Genomic DNA, 22069 nt, shown 5'->3' on the forward strand with positions numbered 1-22069 from the left:
GTGGTCGTTGTTCTTTGCCCGTTTTAACTTTGAAATCCATTTTCGCCCTGCTGACAAGAACATTAGGGCCGATGCCCTCTCTCGTTCTTCTGATGCCTCTGAAGTAGAGGTCTCTCCGCAACACATCATTCCTCCGGACTGTCTGATCTCCACTTCTCCAGCTTCCATCAGGCAAACTCCTCCAGGGAAGACCTTCGTTTCTCCACGCCAGCGTCTCGGGATTCTCAAATGGGGACACTCCTCCCACCTCGCAGGCCATGTGGGCATCAAAAAATCCTTGCAACTCATCTCTCGATTTTATTGGTGGCCGACTCTGGAGACTGATGTTATTGATTTCGTGCGGGCCTGTACGGTCTGTGCCCGGGATAAGACTCCTCGCCAGAAGCCTGCTGGTCTCCTTCATCCTCTGCCTGTTCCTGAACAGCCTTGGTCACAGATTGGTATGGACTTTATTACGGACTTGCCCTCATCCCGTGGCAACACAGTTGTTTGGGTGGTCGTTGATCGATTTTCCAAGATGGCACCTCTTCCTGATCTTCCTTCAGCGCCTCAGTTGGCAAAGCAATTTTTTGTACACATTTTTCGCCTTCACGGTTTGCCCACGCATATCGTCTCAGATAGAGGCGTCCAATTCGTGTCTAAATTCTGGAGGGCCCTCTGTAAACAGCTCAAGATCAAATTAAACTTCTCTTCTTCTTATCATCCCCAATCCAATGGGCAAGTAGAAAGAGTTAATCAGGTCCTGGGTGACTATTTACGGCATTTTGTTTCCTCCCGCCAGGATGACTGGGCAGATCTTCTACCATGGGCCGAATTCTCATACAACTTCAGAGTCTCCGAATCTTCTGCTAAATCCCCATTTTTCGTGGTGTACGGCCGTCACCCTCTTCCTCCCCTCCCTACTCCCTTGCCCTCTGGTTTGCCCGCTGTGGATGAAGTGACTCGTGATCTTTCCACCATATGGAAAGAGACCCAAAATTCTCTTTTACAGGCTTCATCCCGGATGAAAAGATTTGCTGATAAAAAAAGAAGAACTCCCCCCATTTTTGCTCCCGGAGACAAGGTATGGCTCTCCGCTAAATATGTCCGCTTTCGTGTCCCCAGTTATAAACTGGGACCACGCTATCTTGGTCCTTTCAAAATCAAGTGCCAGATCAACCCTGTCTCTTACAAACTCCTTCTTCCTCCTTCTCTCCGTATTCCCAATGCCTTCCATGTCTCTCTCCTTAAACCACTCATCATTAACCGCTTCTCTCCCAAAGTTGTTTCTCCCACTCCAGTTTCCGGATCTTCTGACGTCTTTTCTGTGAAGGAGATTCTAGCATCCAAGACGGTCAGAGGTAAAAGATTCTTCTTGGTCGACTGGGAGAATTGCGGCCCTGAGGAGAGATCCTGGGAACCTGAGGACAACATCCTGGACAAAAGTCTTATCCTCAGGTTCTCAGGCTCCAAAAAGAGGGGGAGACCCAAGGGGGGGGTACTGTTACGCCGAGCGCTCCGGGTCCCCGCTTCTCCCCGGAGCGCTCGCAGCGTTCTCTCATTCGCAGCGCCCCGGTCAGACCTGCTGACCGGGTGCGCTGCGATATTACTCCCAGCCGGGATGCGATTCGCGATGCGGGACGCGCCCGCTCGCGATGCGCATCTCGGCTCCCGTACCTGACCCGTTCCCCGTCTGTGTTGTCCCGGCGCGCACGGCCCCGCTCCTTAGGGCGCGCGCGTGCCGGGTCTCTGCCATTTAAAGGGCCGCTGCGCCACTGATTGGCGCAGCAGGCCTAATCAGTATTCTCACCTGTGCACTCCCTACTTATTACTCACTTCCCCTGCACTCCCTCGCCGGATCTTGTTGCCATTGTGCCAGTGAAAGCGTTCCCTTGTGTGTTCCTAGCCTGTGTTCCAGACCTCCTGCCGTTGCCCCTGACTACGATCCTTGCTGCCTGCCCTGACCTTCTGCTACGTCCGACCTTGCTCTTGTCTACTCCCTTGTACCGCGCCTATCTTCAGCAGTCAGAGAGGTTGAGCCGTTGCTGGTGGATACGACCTGGTTGCTACCGCCGCTGCAAGACCATCCCGCTTTGCGGCGGGCTCTTGTGAATACCAGTAGCAACTTAGAACCGGTCCACCAGCACGGTCCACGCCAATCCCTCTCTGGCACAGAGGATCCACCTCCTGCCAGCCGAATCGTGACAGGCTCCATGTGCATCAATGGAACTGAGTTGCAATACCACACAAAACCTGAGGGCAGAGGTGTTTCTTTTTCTTTTTTTGAAAAAGCAATTGCTCTGCTTTTTTTCGTCTAAATTTGTCACATGAAATGTCTCGGGCTGGCCCCATGCAACATTTTCTGTGACATTTAATTTAGAACGTTTAAATTTCATTACTATGGAGTGTTGTTATTTAGAGCACTTTGTGCAGTGGTCACTGAGTTACCATGTGCGACTTTTTGAGAAATAATGCAGAAATGCCAAAGAAGATGTCTCATGGTCCTGATTTAGATGTCATCATAGGGCAGGTCAACTCTGCCCTATAGTACTACCAAAATGGCTCTATTTGATACAATTGTTGCACGCCCTCATTTCTCTGCGACATTTAACCAGACTAAAGTGGAACAGTTCTGTGGTGATTCATCAAAGTCTGTGCGCCATTTCATACATTTGGCACATGTCTGGCACTTTCTCTGCGACATTTGCTGACTAATAACGGCCAAAACTGACACCAGATTTGATAATTTCCCCTCTGTGTTTCTATCCCTGGATAACCCTTTTAACCAAAAGAGCTTTGATAACATGCACAAAATGTACTGTTGTGTCTCCAAACAGATTGCCATTTTTATTTCTATAAACCTCAAGGCAAATGCTATACTAAGGCACCATGTGATGCCTCGTGCAGGGCCAGAGGGTCTGTGCATGGGACTTTATCTTTGATGCTCTTTGAATTTCTGTATAAGGCATTAATCTCTCAGACTCTGTACTAGAATAATACAGTGGATCAGTTTTGTCCATAATGTTTTTCAAATATCTTAGTTGTTGCTGTCAAGGTCAGCACCATGACTAGCTGAAACAGCTTTTTTAAAATAGATAAAAATATTATGTAATGCATTATCAACAATAAAATAGCACAGACTATTGACAATGAGGTTTTGACCATTCTTCCAAAAAAAGCTCCTTGCTGGCCCTTTTCACACTACACATTTTTTTATTTTCTAAACATGACATATGTCAATTGGGTGTGGTGGAAAAATAAAACTTCAGCATGCCACTTTCTTCCTCGGTGCAAAAATCTGTGACTTTTTAACCAGCTGAGCAAAGATCGGTGACTTTTTAACCCAGCGTGCATAAATCGGCAACTTTTTAAAAAGTTACTGTTCGCAGACAGTTTTGTAAGCCAGGTGGATGGTGGATGTTTGCAGTGTTCAAGCGATCCACTTTTTCAAAAATCCCTTTAGATTTAGAGTTGCTGTCACAATATTTTTTGCGCAGCAGTCACATTTTGCAATTCTTCTACAACAAAAAAAAGACTCAATCTATAGAACATTTCCCCCAATTATATTGAAATAACTAAACCTGACTTTCTGCTGAGTGAAAGCTAAACATTAAAGGGGTACTCCGGTGGAAAACTTTTTTTTTTTTTAAATCAACTGGTGCCAGAAAGTTAAACAGATTTGTAAATCACTTCTATAAAAAAATCTTAATCCTTCCAGTACTTTTTAAGGGCTGTATACTAAAGAGAAATCCCAAAAAGAAATGCATTTCCTCTGATGTTATGACCACAGTGCTCTCTGCTGACCTCTGATGACCATTTTAGGAACTGTCCAGAGCAGCATATGTTTGCTATGGGGATTTTCTCCTTCTCTGGACAGTTCCTAAAATGGACAGCAGAGGTCAGCAGAGAGCACTGTGGTCATGACATCAGAGGAAATGCATTTCTTTTTTTGATTACTCTTTAGTATACAGCCCCTAAAAATTACTGAAAGGATTAAGTTTTTTTTAATAGAAGTGATTTACAAATCTGTTTAACTTTCTTGCACCAGTTGATTAAAAAAAAAAGTTTTCCTCGGGAGTATCCCTTTAAGCTTCTTTACCTTATGTGTGGTCAGGTGACATCCTATTTTGGTATTACTGTTGCAGACTTTTGAATAAATACAGTTTAGAGAGATTTCTCTATATATGCTAAAACCCCTACTTCTTGTTAAGGTCATATTACAGTGTTCAAAATGATGTTTGTCCCAAAAAAAAAAAAAAAAAAACTTTATCACTTAAGAAACATAACAATTTGCTTTCGCCTACTAACCAGAGTTTATATTGTCATTTATTTGACAGAACAAATGACTGAGAGAGACCATTTACACTAGATTAGAAAAAGAAGAACTGGGTTTTCTGCTAGATAGAGTGACATTACTGGGACAAAACGGTCATTACAAGAGTTTATAAATAATGAGTGTCAATGGAATTAGATACTATTGGTCTTACTAGAATTAATTCTCTTTTGCAGTTTAGCCTTACAAAATTTCTCTTCACCACATGATCACAGTGAAAAGACACTTGAATAGAGTGGTCAAGTGTTTGCTCTGGCTCTGTGAGTCGATCGGGCTAAAGGAGATAGCTGAGTACAGTGCTCACCTGTATCTGTGAGCCAAATAGTCATTCAATGGCATCGCGGTGTTTCCCCGAAAATAAACCCTACCCTGAAAGTAAGCCCTAGCAGGATTATGGGGTAGGGCTGCAATATAAGCCCTACCCCGAAAATAAGACCTAGTTCAGGGGTAATCTGCTCGCGGACTGCGGTCCGGATCTGGACCGCGGCCGCCAGTAATGCCCGCAGACCCCACACACCTCCCCCCCCGGCCACCACAGTAATGCCCGCAGATCCGACACCGCGCCCGGCCACCACAGTGCGGTAATGCCCGCAGATTCCACATCCCCCCGGCCACCCCAGTAATGCCCGCCAACCCCACAGCCCCCCTCGGCCAGCCCCCTGCCTCCTTTGGCTGGTCCCGCGGCACCCGCAGCAAGTTAGCTTACCGTAATTCAGCCGGGGCAGGGACGCTGACGTTCTAAAACGTCGGCACATATGCACGGCCGACGTCACGGACGTGTCCCTGCCCCCGGCTGCTAAGCAACAGGAGAAGATCTCGCAGGAGGGTACCGTACGGTAAGAAAGTGAAATGAGTCCCAGTCAAGTTTATTATGGCAGAGGGGTGGGGGGCACTGTAGGGCAGTGTTTCTCAACCAGTGTGCCTCCAGCTGTTGCAAAACTACAACTCCCAGCATGCCCGGACAGCCAAAGGCTGGTTGGGAAACACTGCTGTAGGGTACGGTAGGAGTGAGGAGGACGACAGGGGAAGGGGAGGATGGGGGGCTGAAGGAGTATGGGGGCTGCAGGAGTGTGGAGGATGCCCCCTATCCTCCACACTCCTGCAGCCCCCCATCCTTCACACTCCTGCAGCCCCCCATCCTCCACACTCCTGCAGCCCCCCCATCCTCCACACTCCTGCAGCCCCCCTATCCTCCACACTCCTGCAGCCCCCCCATCCTCCACACTCCTGCAGCCCCCCATCCTCCACACTCCTGCAGCCCCCTTATCCCCCACACTCCTGCAGCCCCCCATCCTCCACACTCCTGCAGCCCCCCATCCTCCACACTCCTGCAGCCCCCTTATCCCCCACACTCCTGCAGCCCCCCATCATCCACACTCCTGCAGCCCCCCATCCTCCACACTCCTGCAGCCCCCCATCCTCCACACTCCTGCAGCCCCCCATCATCCACACTCCTGCAGCCCCCCATCATCCACACTCCTGCAGCCCCCCATCCTTCACACTCCTGCAGCCCCCCATCCTTCACACTCCTGCAGCCCCCCCATCCTTCACACTCCTGCAGCCCCCCCATCCTCCACACTCCTGCAGCCCCCCATCCTCCACACTCCTGCAGCCCCCCATCCTCCACACTCCTGCAGCCCCCCATACCGTAAATAAATAAGCCCTACCCTGAAAATAAGCCCTAGTGTGTTTTTTGTGACTAAAATTAATATAAGACCCGGTCTTATTTTCGGAGAAACACGGTACTAGAACACTGCTCTGTTTAAACTCCTCACTGCAGTCATACAATAGGAGGAATGAATGACATGGAATGCCTATACTCATCATTCCAACCATCCTGCAGACAATTCCAATAAAAAATATGTTTTAAAAAATTATTTTTTTTAATGTAAAGATACAAACTGGTCACATTTAAGAGATACCCATGCTACATTAGCTTAGTGGTGCACAAGTCTCCATAAATGTCCCCCACTGTGGGACATGATCCCCCCCTGATCATTCTGTGTGCAATCCAAATGGATGTTCTCATATTTTATTTCACTATTATTTTTCAGACTACTTTTGGAATGTACCTTCTGAATTCACCATGTTCTATCTACCTATCTTTGCTCACAGTCGGCTCAGAGGTATATTTCACACTTACAGATCCAGCAGAAGATTCTTCTAAACAATGAGGAAATATTGGAGTGTGAATAACCTGTAGGTCAAACCAAATTCTCCAAGAGGACACAGATGCCTTCTAATGAGAAATGGACATTTTGCTTTTGGCTCTGTTTGTTTTATATGCATGTACTTTCATTAGGAAAATCAATGTAAAGAAATTCTGAAGAAATTAGTCACACACCGAATATCTTGTTGCTTCAAACAGGTCAACTTTAAAGAGGTGTTACCATGATCCACAAACTTAATATTTTGTTAGGCTGAATACATTTCTAAGTCTGCCTCTGGAAAATAATGCAGACATGACCTTATTCCCTTTTACTTTCTTTTTGTGCTCTCTCCTTTTCATTTAAAAATCTTCATGGTGGCCAGAGCTTTTGACTGTCACATGGTTTGGTAAATTAAGTCATGGGAGAGATTTATCAAAACCTGCACAGAAGAAAAGTTTACTAGTTGCCCATAGCAACCAATCAGATTGCATTTTGAACCTTTTTAACCTCTTAAGGACATAGGGTGTACCTGGATGCCCTACACCCAGTCCCGGTAAATAAAACAGGGTCACACTGTGACCCCGCATCATACCGGGACGGTCCCGGCGGCTAATGATAGCTGGGACCCTGGGCTAATAGTGTGCAGCACCGATCGCTGCCCTTTAGACGCGGCAATCAAAGTTGCTCGCCGTGTCTGAAATGAAAGTGTAAGCTTCCCGGCAGCTCAGTCGGGCTGATCGGGACCATCACGATAAAAATGCAATGTCCCGATCAGCTAGCATGCGAGCGGAGGTCCCCTTACCTTGCTCCATCGCGTCAGATCGGCGATTGATTGCTCCAAGCCTGAGATGCAGTTTTGAGCATTCAACCGAGCATTCGACCGCCTATGATCAATGCAAAGCTATAGCTTTTCAGTGAACACTGTAAAAGATCAGTGTGTGCAGTGTTATAGCCCCCTATGGGAGCTATAACACAGCAAAAAAAAAAGTGGAAAAAAAATTAATAAAAGTCATTTAACCCCTTTCCTAATAAAAGTTTGAATCACCCCCCTTTTCCCATAAAAAAAAAAAAAAACCTGTGTAAATTAAAATAAACATATATGGTATCGCCGTGTGCGGAAATGTCCAAATTATAAAAATATATTGTTAATTAAACCGCATGGTCGATGGCGTACGCGCAAAAAAATTCCAAAGTCCAAAATAGCGTATTTTTGGTCACATGAAAAAATGAATAAAAAGCGATCAAAAAATCAGATCAATACAAAAATGGTACCGATAAAAACTTCAGATTACGGAGCAAAAAATTAGCCCTCATATCGGCCCGTACGTGGAAAAAAAAAAGTTATAGGGGTCAGAATATGAGAATTTTAATCGTATAAATTTTCCTGCATGTAGTTTTGATTTTTTTCAGAAGAACGACAAAATCAAACCTATATAAGTAGGATATCATTTTAACCGTATGGACCTACAGAATACAGATAAGGTGTTTTTACCAAAAAATGTACTGCGTAGACACGGAAGCCCCCAAAAGTTACAAAATGGCATTTTTTCTTCAATTTTGCCGTGGATTTTTTGGCAAAATGACTAATGTCACTGCAAAGTAGAATTGGTGGTGCAAAAAATAAGCCATCATATGGAATTTTATGTGCAAAATTGAAAGCATTATGATTTTTAGAAGGTGATGAGGAAAAAATGAAAATGCAAAAACGGAAAAACCCTGCGTCCTTAAGGGGTTAACAGGCCTCTGAAAAATAAAAGAAGCAATCTAATCAGTTGTCATGGGAAACTGGTCAACATTTCCTCTGCACAGGTTTTAATAAATCTCCCCTAAAGACTGTAATATAGACAGCTATACAGTACATAATATATGAGGTATACAGTATTTATCTCTTCCTGGCCAGTGACTATTCAGCCAGACTCCCTCATACATAAGTATGTAGGAGAGATTTATGCAGTTTAGCAGCTGTATGATGTGTAGTGTTGCTCGCGAATATTCGCAATGCGAATATTATTCGTGAATATCGCAAATTCGCGAATTCGCGAATTTCGCGAATATAGCGCTATATATTGGTAATTACGAATATTCGTTTTTTTTTTTTGTTTTTTTTTTCTTCACAGTACACATCACAGTGATCATCCCTCTCTGCTTCCAGCTTGTGTGGTGTAAAGAAGGCTGTAATACTACTGTGTGAGACTGGCGTGCGAAAATTCGCATATGCGAAAATTAGCATATGCTAATTTTCGTATATGCGAATTTTCGCATATGTTAATTTTCGCATGCGCGTATTTTCGCATATGCGGAAATAAAACGAGAATATAACGAATATGCGAATATTTGCGAATATATGACGAATATTCGTCCATATATTCGCGAATATTCGCGAATTCGAATATGGCCTATGCCGCTCAACACTAATGATGTGATCAATTTGGCTGTATATTCACTGTTTGTGAGGAGAACTGAGTAACTGAGCATGCCTGACCAGGAGAGAAAATGTCTACAGGACATAACCCATGGCAACAAGCAAAACCAAGAGAGCATCCAGACTATATTGGTAGCACCGCCTTTCAAAAAAACTATTTATTTCTGATAATTACTGATATTTGAAAATATGTGTAATGTCACATCATAAATCAATTTAGATCTATTTATCTTCATTGTAAAACCCATTTGAAACTAACCTGTTATATCACAGAAAAAAAAATGCTTATATATGTTACTCACTAGATCATGCAAATGCTTTAGATGTATTTTTTTGTGTCTTGCTTCTATATTTAGCTCACAAATCCTTCAGTTCTGCTGCTCACCCGTTATGACATCGACTGCTCAGGAAGGAGCATTTTGGAGGAAAGCACTGAGCCTGCCCTCTATCATCATGAGCACTGAGTCTGCTGTGCTGTGCAGGGTCTCTTCATTAAATCACTGCAGGCTGCTCTGTAACCCCCTCTTCTCTGTTTTCAGACTGGAGTCTGATAAACAGGATGTGAGTGAGCACAGAGCAGTGTTGGTCCCTCCCTCCCTCACTGAACTTTGTCAATGCCTGTGCTTCAGCTGGGACAAATATGATGCTGCAGCCAGACAGGGATGTTCTGTATGGTATGGGGACACCTAGGAGTCTTTTTTTAAGCCATCATTTCTATAAAAAGGAAATACAAAATGTACACGAATTTTATTAGAAAGGTAAATTTTTTTTCCCAAGATGTACAACATCTAAAAAGTTTTTGATTCTGACAGTAGCCATTTCTTATAATACTACAGTAGGAAAAAACACAAGACAGAGCTTCTCATTGGGCAGTATGTTTGGTACTGTTGGTACTACAAGTGGGTCGTGTGAGTTGACCACTCACCTTGCAAGGTTGTGTTTGGCACACAGCAACCTTAAGAGCCTTTTGATATATTAGGAATTACCAAAGTAGCGGTGCAGCCATCCGGGTATTTCGAGTGGATCCTCTTCACACTCTATAGGTAAATTCAATAAATAGTAGAAAAAAATTCCGGGTGATCGGATTGCGCCGATCACCCGGAATTTTTTTCTACTATTTACTGAAGTAGCCATTTATTGTTATTTACACAGGATGCTGAATTTATACGCTCTCTCCATTCCACCTGCCCTTGTCAAACTAGTAACTACTGAGAATTATGGCTCCTCATGAAACTTTTATGAAGTAAATATATTCATACAGATTATTTATAAAAATCATGTTTGCTGTAAGACTTGCACCATTAGCAGTACAAACATAATTATAGTTCACTGTTCCAGCATAACTTTGCACACATGTTACGTAAATGTCCACCAACAATATGGTACAGTTAAATCAACCCTAACCCACCCTCTTAATAAGAGGGTTGAGGTTTTTCTCTGAAATGCACATCTACGGGACTTTTGGTATATGATTTCATTACTCTCAGGCTGTAGAGATTACCCAAGACTTTTAAACATCCTGCTAATGGACCAACATAATGGTAAAGTATTGTTTAACTGTCCTGCAGGCAGGTGCAGAGAATAGTTAATACGGGAGACAAGATATGAGGTCGGAAAATAAGAACAAATGCAACAATGAGAACAAATGCAACAATGAAGCTCTTGTATTCATATCCTGACCTTCTATCCCAACCTCATATCTTGATAGAAAGACCCGGCAACGTTGAATACTCTGCTAATATTTTTTAATAAATATATTCCATCACAAGACTTCCAGTAAAATAGTGCAGGGCCATTTGGTGGAATATTTTCATTAACTATATTTAAATATTAACCAAAGTGATGAACACTTGGATGGCACTAAAAAGTCATAAACCTTTGTACCAGCCTCATTTTGCTCAAAACTAACTTTGTGACTTTTCTGTGTTTTAGTCACTTTTAAACCCCCTCCAACAAAAGAGTGCATATAAAAGTGGTCTAGTTTAAGCATAGTAAATTTTTAGTCATGTTTGTTATATACAACTCTTTAATAAGTAGCAACGTTTTTGCACAACACCATTCTCAATGGGTGGCTTAAAAACCCACAAGACAAAATGTGCATTAATACATGTATATATTCATCAAAACATCACACAACAATATGATACATTATGCACAGTTAAAAAGCTGAAAATGATATACATTTTACAGCAAAAGAAAGCTAGAAGATCATTTATTGTATCAACTGTTTCTTGCATATTTTGGTGTACAATTTTTTATTCTTTTTCTTTTATGAAGACATATAACAACCAGCATGCACTAATGTAGGCACAGGGGTTACAACACCACTTCAGTTAAGGTGTTATTGTACAGTACATCTAGTTGCTGTAAGGGGTAAAGTTGCCTTTCCCCCAGGTAAATTCAATATGGAATGAATATATAGTTTAGAAATATAAATTAAGCACATATACCTGAAATAGAGATTAGCTGCAAATTGATATACAGCTTTTTATATTATATGCATGGGATGTTTTATTATATTCCTTTTGAAGTCCTACAAATAATCCTAGTTTTTATAGTCACGTTTGTTTTGTAGGGTAATAATACATTTATGTCTGATGAACATTTCCTAAAAGCTCTAAATGTATTTAAGAATCTTATTCATGCAGATTTTATGCCATTTTGTTTTCTTTTACATAGTTTTATTCCTATTGCTAAGGAAAATGTGAAAGCATTTAATATTGCCTATCATTTTTCCCCTCAGCCTCTGGCAGTATCTACCTAAGATTATTTATTCATCCTGAATTTAGAATGTTGTAAAGAGTCCTGGATTTTGCAAACATTGTGTACTCATGATTCATTTATAATGGAAGGGAATACATTGGTATTTTAGAAAATAGCATATTACTATAAAGATATTCAAACTTGTGTCGTTTGATGAAAATAATCCTAGAAATAGGGGAAATGCAAAATGTCAAATCCATTAAATTACCATTTATGGGTAAATGTGAGCATATAATGTCTGGCAAGTCTGTATAAGCACAATGAAAATAATTTAAATAAAAAATCCAAATATTAAGAATTTTTGTTATTTGCGGTAAAATTTTTCCAATGTCTATTCCTATTAGGGTTGTTACTAAAGTCTTATAAACTATTCAGCATATTTTAAAGGGAATGTCTTACAGACTTCATTTTGGTTTCATTAATTCTATTATGTCTGTAAAAGTGTGTTTTGTGGTTTTTTTTTGTGTTATAAGTGTTGTGAAGCTTATTTTAAAAGCTTCCTCAGGGGCAGCCAGAGTGTCACATATTTTCTTCCTTCATTGTACTGTACAGACAGGATGCAGGTGCTTTGCAGCAGATGAAATACTTGCCTACAGTTGTCAGGAGATGCATACAGAGCTTTATCTGTGTGTATAGCAGCACTTCTCAAAGTGTGATGTGCTCCTCACTGGTGAGGCATGGCTCACTGCTTGGTGAGGAGCAGGTCCTCGTCTATGCCAGGCATCGACTGTTTAATATGAGCACGGAAAAAAACGCATAAGTCTGTCAGGTATGGACAGGGAACAGTGAAGCCCTAACTCACCCACAGCCACTGTCCCTACCTATTGCCTATGAAAAAACCTCCCTGGGACAAACCCTCCTTGCTAATTTCTAGGGCAGCGTTGTTAAAATAATAAACTACAAAACAGTCAGAGTCAGGGAAAAGCTTGAGGCACACAAACTAACAGAGATACACTAAGACAAACACAAATTAAAGTGAGGTCAGACTAGCCAGGGTCAATAACAGGAGTAAGCAGAGTACCAGAACACTAAGCAGAAGAGTAGTCAAAAAGCCAAGCTAAAGATCAAAAACCTGAAGTCAGAAACACTAGATTGCTAGTTACTAAGATTGCTGGCCTTTACTGACACAATAGCATCAGGATGAATAATCCTGCTGAATGCGCTGGGTCCGTTGGGGTTAAATCAGAAGCATGAGATGGGTGTCTTTCTCCACTGAGCCTCCTGTATGTTTTCAAGATGGTATTGTTTTTATGGATATTTAAAATGCATGTTACGTTACCCTTACTTTTGTTATGGTAACGCCCATCTAACTATCCCATAAGAACTCCATCCAGACGCTATTGCGTCAGTATGGGCAAGACGAAGTTTCATTGTGCGTGAAACATGTTGCTGCCCCTGTGAATGCCCCCATCCTCTCCTGTTCCACCACCAGCTGTGTACCTGTATTGTTGGATTTTTTTATGCTGAATAAAGACTGAAGTTTTCTACAGAGCCAGCGGTGAGTAGGTTATCCATCTACCTCTTGTATAATATAACACTATAAGATTGCAGGTTACTTAACAGAGTATTTCACTGGCGAGGACTAGAAGCACATCACAGGTTTAAATAGTCAGCTACACAGCATGGTCAGCTGACCAGCCCAGGTAGCTAGGGTGTAGCCAGCAACCAATTCAAACCAAAGCTCAAGAAAGTTTAACCCTTCTGATCAGACACGGACAGGTCATTACAAAGGTATTCTCAGAATGTTTGAATCTATTATGTAAGCATAAATAAAGGTAACAGCAGGGGCACGAAAAACAACAAGGTGATGGCAGTTTTGTAGCTCAATCTGCTTAGTTTAAGGGCTCAGAGGGGAGAATTGAGCCACACAGCCAAAATGATAACATTCTATCTCTGCAAATGCATACATACTTATATAAATGTTATAAAGTTATCAGAAACCTTGCACACAGGTTTTGGCAAGTTTGGACATCCACAGATGCCCTCAGTGTATGGCATGAGACTGCCATGATCAGTCATTGGCTGCAGTGGTCACATAACTATAAAGACACATTGTTGCTGTAGCACAATAAACAAAGGACCATGGAGAGCACTCTACATGGCATCACATGAGCCGAAGAGATTTCTCTGGTGAGCTTTCCTTGTTAAACAATAGATGTAATGTGGTATGATGAAGTATCACTAAACCATGTTGTACTGTATGTAATATGCACTGTGAAATTGTTTAATTGTACTTTTTTTTTTACCAGGCAATGGCAGATGGTAAACAATGACTTAAATTCATTTACTTACATACAATTCCATTGATTTACATTCACATTCACTTTCTGCTCTCTGCTGCCTTCATTAGTATTCTCAAGAATTTGTCAGAACTTTCCAGTAAAAAGGTGGGGTTATTTTACTTTAGCTCCTTATATGAGTCCAGCTTTCCCAGACCTCATGGTCTCAGAGTCTGCAAGAGTTGCTGCCGTTTATTTTAAAATAAATACGGAAAACACTTGGGAGCGGCTACAGTTCTCCTTCAATAAAACACAATTCCTCAAAAGAAAAACACACAAACTTCCAGACTTACACTCTGTGAGTGGCCATAGACCGACCACTCACAACTGTAACGGACGCCTTAATATAACAGGGATCTTCACAGTTGCCACTACACTCTCCTCTGGTGGAACATTTTCCACCCGAATTGAAGCAAGACTGGAAAAAAGAAAAAATCGAGGAGCGGACACACCTATTCCCACAGCAGCTGAATTGACATAATGAATGACTCCGTCAATAGACTTACTTTACTGAGGGGAGCCGAAGTCAGTCATGCTCCCCTTGTGCCGGTAAGCTTGTCTGTCCCGCTTTTCATTCCTCCGGTTGTTTCCTTCAATAGATATTTTGCAATAGATATTCCTCCTGGGGAGTTCTTTCTTTAAAAGCACATATCAGCAGGGACTTGGTATATATAAAATATTGACATCTATTAATATAAAACAATAAACTATACATCTGATGCATTGCGGAGTTGCCTCCTTCCTCAGGGTATGCCAAATGGAAAATCCATCCTCCTATTTCTACTCTAGAGATCCTCTTTCATTTCTGGTGAAAAAGGTGTGTTCTCTCCTTGAATTTTTTTTTTTCCAGTCTTGCCATTTATTTTACAAATTGGAGTTACAGAAAAGATGTTACAGCTTACCTGACTTGCACGTACCCCTACAGCCCACTATGCAAAGGACTACAACACCCTGTGTTGTCTTTACCCTGACCTGAAAAACTTATTTCTTACTTCTTCTTTTCTTGTTTGTCTGAGGAAATAATCAGCTGAGCAAGGGCCCCTTAACAAATGTGTGCCTTTGTGAACCTTCGGTCAGACCTGATTACCTTTTCCTGTTGGGAGCCAACCTCTAGAGTTTTCTAAAGTCTAGATTGGTGTATAGTAACATCTTAGCAACTGTTTAAGTCAACACCTACACTCTACAAAAATTAAAGAAGCATTCTGGCAATTTTTTTTTTCCTTAGATAATCACAATCGAGGTGCTCTATGAAGATTTGACATTTTTAGACCTTGTTCACACATGTATACTGCATCTTTCAAATATGTTTTACAATTGAAGTACAATATCTCAATTTGTGACATTATTTTGGAAAAATCACAGCAAAACCAGAAAAAAGCAGCAAAAATCTGATGTATGAACACAGCCTCAGGAGAGGTGTATAACTACTATTTATCTTAATCCCATAGGCTTTAGGTAAACTAGAGGAATGCCAGTAAAATGCTTGGGTGTATAGGGAGAGGTATTAGCAACAGAAAGAGGGAAGTTTTCATGCCGCTGATAAAGTTTTAAATTAGAGGGGCAAAGTTTATGCAGTAATATCAGAAAATATTACTTTACTGAGAGAGTAGTGGATGCATGGAATAGCCTTCCTGCAGAAGTGGTAGCTGCAAATACAGTGAAGGAGTTTAAGCATGCATGGGATAGGCATAAGGCTATCCTTCATATAAGATAGGAATACATGTATAGAAAGGAACAGAAAAAAAGTGCTTTCTAAGTGCAGATGTTTTCCAGATTGTAGTCAGATAATGTACATAGAGTGGTTCGTGCTATCAGGCATATGGTGAGATTTTACACTCACCTTTCAGTGTTGCGCTGCAGGCACAACACTGTGAAGCGCATGTATGAGTGTGTACCCTGGTCCTGGTCATTAAGGATGGCGGTCTGGCAGATCAAAGGTGTGGAGATGTAAGCACCCCTCGCTGGTGAGGATCGCAATTCGGCGCTGCAGAGAAGCTGACCGTTACAAATTCACGGAGGGCAGCAGAGGTAAAACCAAACGGCTTTATTGATTAAAAAGTGTACAGAGACAAAGCGTTTTGCAAGGAACCCCTTGCTTCGTCAGGTCTCGCTGACCTGAAGAAGCAAGGGGTTCCTTGCGAAACGCGTTGTCTCTGATCACTTTTTAATCAATAAACCTGTTTTGTTTTACCTCCGCTGCCCTCCATGAATTTGTGACGATCAGCTTTCTTGCAGTGCCGGATTGCGATCCTAAAATGGACAGAGATGTCAGCAGAGAGCACTGTGGTCAGACAGAAAGGGAATTCAAAAATAAAAGAACTTCCTGTGAAGCTAATAAATACTGGAAGAATTAAGATTTTTTTAATAGAAGTAATTTACAAATATATTTAACTTTCTGGCACCAGTTGATAAAAAAAAAAAATGTTTTCAAGTGGAGTACCCCTTTAATCATGACTTCCCCAACTCTAGTAAGAGTGGGAATACAACTACTAGAAAACTCTGTCCCATAACTGTGTCCTCTAACTTCCACTACACCAGAGATTGCACTCCAAGAGGATAATCTGAAGGGGAAAAAAATTAACATTTATTCTTTATCTTTGGTATACATATATTTTTATGTATGTCTTGAGCCTGACGCCACTGCAACAAACTACACTCTTTAGTTGTTGTGGCTTTCCACAACAACCAGAACTCTGATAGTCTCTTTATGCATTGTTGTAACTATATTACTCTCTGAAGTGCTCTGCTTTTTTTGTCATTTGTATAAATATACAGTGAAATAACATCACCGTCATTATCACCCGCAGGAGGACAGCTATATTTGACAGCTAGTCTCCTTCAGCAACAGCTGAGATCGTAGCTGGAGCCCTATATGTAGGTGGTGCTTTAGTTATGACCTCATAGCAGCCTAAACTGACAGAAACTATTTGAGATGCTGTGTGTAATTGCACTACATCGTTAAAGTAAATAAATAACAGCTAACTTACAGTTACAGGTACATGTACCCCTACAATGGTACTATTAAGGTCATTTAAGCCACTTCTACCGTGTTTCCCCGAAAATAAACCTTACCCTACCGAAAGTAAGCCCTAGCAGTATTTTCAGGGTGGGCTGCAATTTAAGCCCTACCCCGAAAATAAGACCTAGGCCAGGGGTAATCAACTGGCGGACCGCGGACCAGATCCGAACCGTGGCCGCCAGTAATGCCCACAGACCCGACTGTAGCAGTGTGTAGGATGGGGGGGCTGTAGCAGTGAGTAGGATGGGGGGGATGTAGTATTGTGGAGGATGGGGGGGCTGTAGCAGTGTGGAGGATGGGGGTCTGTAGCAGGGGGGAGGATGGGGGGCTGTAGCAGGGGGGAGGATGGGGGCTGTAGCAGTGTGGAAGATGGGGGGGGGGTGCAGCATCTTCCACACTGCTACAGCCCCCCATCCTCCACACTGCTACAGCCCCCCATCCGCCCACAGCCCCCATCCTCCACACTCCTGCCCCCCCCCCATAAATAAATAAGCCCTACCCTGAAAATAAGCCCTAGTGTGTTTTTTGGGACTAAAATTAATATAAGACCTGGGCTTATTTTCGCAGAAACACGGTATGTTGTATTGGTTGTGTGTTTAGGGTCATTGTCCTGTTGGAAAGCTCAGTGTGATGTCCACTCTGGATCAGCTTTTCATTAAGAATATCTCTGTATTTTGCTCTATTTAGCTTTTCCTTAACCCCGACCATTCTCCCTGCCCCAGCTGCTTGGTTCCTTTGAAGATCCTTTTCTGTCTTCAGTGAATTATGTGCTGGAGGCAGGCCCCCTGGCTGGATTTGAATATTCATGGGCGCTGGTCACGTGAGCGCCTGTGCCTACTATGCGCTCACATGACCAGCTCCTGTGAATATTCAGATCCAGCCAGCAGGCCCAATCCAGTGCACAATTCACCGAAGAAATAGGAGGATCTTATGAGGGACTGGGCGCCGGACTGCAGGTAGGTATATGAGTCAGGGACCCCCGCATCGGTCTCCTGTTACCCGCACTATAACCCAATGTATTGGGTTTAGTGTGGGTGAATGGGTGACTATTTTCCTTTAACCCCTTCCCGACCTATGACATACCTGTACGTCATGGGTGGCAAGGTGTTCCCGACCCATGACATACAGGTACGTCATGGACATTACTGCCGCTACTCGCGGCATCCCGCAGCGCCCGGAAAGATGGTGGCTATCACTGATAGCCAGCCATCTTACCATGCGACCACGGGGGGTTTCGTCCCCCACCCCCCCCAGCGATCGCTGCTATCAGCTGGTCAAATCTGACTAGCTGATAGCAGCGTTTCGCTATCAGAATACTTAGCAGCGCGGTGTGTGAGTCCCGATCACGGGGATCGGGACACACACCACTCTGCTAAGTGTCCCTGACCCGTCCCCCGGCGTCACTTACCCGTCGGAGCGGTGTCCCGAGCGGTCCCGGCGTCCTCCGTGCGGTCCCGACGTCCTCCAGGCGGTCCCGGCTGCGCTGCGTCCCGGAGGTGAGTTTCTGGCAGCAGTGCGGCATCTTCATTGGCAGCAGTGAGATCGCCGTAAAGCGATCTCACTGCTGCCTCTGAGAGTTTCAAAACTGCAACTCCCAGCATGCCCAGACAGCCTTTGGCTTTCTGGGCATGCTGGGAGTTGTAGTTTTGCAACATCTGGAGGTCCACAGTTTGGAGACCACTGTATAATGGTCTCCAATCTGTGCTCTTCCAGATGTTGCAAAACTACAAATCTCAGCATGCTCAGTCTGTCCAGGCATGCTGGGAGTTGTAGTTCTCTAACATCTGGAAGAGCACAGATTGGAGACCATTATACAGTGGTCTCCAAACTGTGGACCTCCAGATGTTGTAAAACTACAACTCCCAGCATGCCCAGACTGCCCAAGCATGCTGGAAGTTGTAGTTCGGCAACATCTGATCCTTCAGATATTGCCGAACTACAACTTCCAGCATGCCTTGGCAGTCTGGGCATGCTGGGAGTTGTAGTTTTGCAACATCTGGAGGCACACTAGTTGGGAAACATTGTCCGTTTCCTACCTCAGTGCCTCCAGCTGTTGCAATTGTTGCAAAACTATAACTCCCAGCATGCACTGACAGACCATGCATGCTGGGAGTTGTAGTTTTGCAACAGCTGGAGGCACACTGGTTTGGAAACACTAAGTTTGGTTGCAAAACGCTTGAAAGTTTATTACTTAACTTAGTGTTTCCAAACCAGTGTTCCTCCAGCTGTTGCAAAACTACAACTCCCAGCATGCACGGACAGCCAAAGGGCATGCTCGGAGTTTGCAACAGCTGGATGTTTGCCCCCTCCCCCCAATGTGAATGTACAGGGTACACTCACATGGGCGGAGGTTTACAGTGAGTGCTGGAAGTTTGAGATGGCGCAAATTTTGCGCTGCAGCTCAAACTCCCAGCGGCAAACTTGCTGTGAACCTCTGCCCATGTGACTGTACCCTAAAAACACTACACTACACTGACACTAACCTAAAATAAAAAGTAAAAAACACTACATATACACATACCCCTACACAGCCCCCCTCCCCCCAAAAAATGAAAAACGTCTGGTACGCTACTGTTTCCAAAACGGAGCCTCCAGCTGTTGCAAAATAATAACTCCCAGTATTGCCGGACAGCCATTGACTGTCCAGGCATGCTGGGAGTTTTGCAACAGCTGGAGGCACCCTGTTTGGGAATCACTGGCGTAGAATACCCCTATGTCCACCCCTATGCAAATCCCTAATTCAGGCCTCAAATGCGCATGGCGCTCTCTCACTTTGGAGCCCTGTCGTATTTCAAGGCAACAGTTTTGGGACACATATGGGGTATCGCCGTACTCGGGAGAAATTGCCTTACAAATTTTGGGGGGCTTTTTCTTCTTTAACCCCTTATGAAAAGGTGAAGTTGGGGTCTACACCAGCATGTTAGTGTAAAAAAATAAATTTTTTACACTGACATGCTGGTGTTGCCCTATACTTTTCATTTTCACAAGAGGTAAAAGGGAAAAAAGACCCTCTAAATTTGTAACGCAATTTCTCCTGAGTACGGAGATACCCCATATGTGGGTGCAAAGTGCTCTGAGGGCGCACAACAAGGCCCAGAAGGGAGAGTGCCCCATGTACATTTGAGGCGATTTGCACAGGGGTGGCTGATTGTTACAGCAGTTCTGACAAACGCAAAACAATAAATATCCATATGTGACCCCATTTTGGAAACTACACCCCTCACGGAATGTAATAAGGGGTGCAGTGAGCATTTACACCCCACTGGTGTATGACAGATTTTTGGAACAGTGGTCTGTGAAAATGAAAAATAAAATTTTTGATTTGCACAGTCCACCGTTTCAAATATCTGTCAAACGCCAGTGGGGTGTAAATACTCACTGCACCCCTTATTACATTCCATGAGGGGTATAGTTTCCAAAATGGGGTCACATGTGGGGGGGTCCACTGTTCTGGCACCATAGGGGCTTCCTAAATGAGACATGCCCCCCAAAAACCCTTTCAGAAAAACTCACTCTCCAAAATCCCATTGTCGCTCCTTCCCTTCTGAGCCCTCTACTGCGCCCACCGAACATTTTACATACGCATATGAGGTATTTCCTTACTCGAGAGAAATTGGGTTACAAATTTTAGGGTGATTTCTCTCCTTTTACCCCTTGTAAAAATTAAAAAATTGGGTCTACAAGAAAATGCGAGTGTAAAAAATGAAGATTTAGAATTTTCTCCTTCACTTTGCTGCTATTCCTGTGAAACACCTAAAGGGTTAAAACACTTACTGAATGTCATTTTGAATACTTTGGGGGGTGCAGTTTTTATAATGGGGTCATTTATGGGGTATTTCTAATATGAAGATCCTTAAAATCCACTTCCAACCTGAACTGGGCCCTGAAAAATTACGATTTTGAAAATCTTGAGAAAAATTTGAAAATTGCTGCGGAACTTTGAAGCCCTCTGATGTCTTCCAAAAGTAAAAAACTTGTCAATTTTTTAATGCAAACACAAAGTAGACATATTGTATATGTGAATCAATATGTAATTTATTTGGAATATCCATTTTCCTTTCAAGCAGAGACTTTCAAAGTTAGAAAAATGCTAAATTTTCAAAATTTTCATGAAATTTTTACATTTTTTACCAAGAAAGGATACAAATATCAGTGAAATTTTACCGATAAAATAAAGTAGAATATGTCACGAAAAAACAATCTCGGAATCAGAATGATAAGTAAAAGCATTCCAAAGTTATTAATGTTTAAAGTGACAGTGGTCAGATTTTCAAAAAATGCCCAGGTCATGAAGGTGAAAATGGGCTGGGTCATGAAGGGGTTAACTACATCCCCACTGCATGATGCTCCCACCACCTTGCTTTACTGTAGGCATTGTATTGAGTTCCAAACTCCAGGTGGGCTTTTGAGTGTCTTTTACTGATAAAAATTTATCTCCGGTAACTCTGTCATAAATTCAACATGCAACACATCTGTTGGCATTACTGACTGTTTTATATACTTAGTTTACAAGAACATGAAACTATACTATATACACTATACACTATAGTGATCTAGTCATCTCAGAGCCACAGCATCACTGTGCGGCACTTGTTCAAACTCTTTTACATGCATAAAACATTTCCATGGAACACAGTACATGATGCTGTTTATTTTGAATTACAAATGATGTATAATAATACATACTGATGGCAGCTGGCAGATGGAGTCCCCGTCTAAAACATAGTTACCTGCATCCTTTCCTATTGAACTCTAGGGCAAATAAAAAGCCATTTCTGTAGGACAATATTACCTATGCCTATTTACCATTTTACTTACCTTTCTGTTACGATGACAAGTTTTTCTGGCTGGAATATAATTTACCTTTTGCCTTCAGTCCACTCTGGACACTTTCAAATATGATTTTTCTCTTTCCCAACATATTAGATTTATTTCAAATATTTAAAAACAATGTATCTGTTATTTTCCTTAGACTCCAGTAGATGGCAGTAAATCCCTTTTAACTATAACTATGCTCTTAGATACCAAATCATAAAAGATTTGTGACACATTTAAAAAACATGACACTAATTGATTCATAAAAACTGTTCTGATCTGACACTTTTTGTGTTGAAATATGTTATA

At 42.6% G+C, this 22069-nt stretch overlaps 1 protein-coding gene across 2 annotated transcripts in view; it reads left to right on the forward strand.

The window, feature by feature from the left end:
- Positions 1–7280, forward strand: part of MOCOS (molybdenum cofactor sulfurase) — a 400707-nt gene extending 393427 nt beyond the window's left edge. For both annotated transcript variants that reach the window (XM_056520778.1, XM_056520779.1), the window contains exon 15: positions 6367–7280. In XM_056520778.1, the coding sequence (XP_056376753.1) occupies positions 6367–6486 (120 nt within the window). In that variant the 3' untranslated portion in view covers positions 6487–7280. The remainder of the gene's footprint in view (positions 1–6366) is intronic.
- Positions 7281–22069: the final 14789 nt, after the last annotated feature.

This window comes from Hyla sarda, chromosome 5 (assembly GCF_029499605.1).
Source record: "Hyla sarda isolate aHylSar1 chromosome 5, aHylSar1.hap1, whole genome shotgun sequence".
Taxonomy (NCBI): domain Eukaryota; kingdom Metazoa; phylum Chordata; class Amphibia; order Anura; family Hylidae; genus Hyla; species Hyla sarda.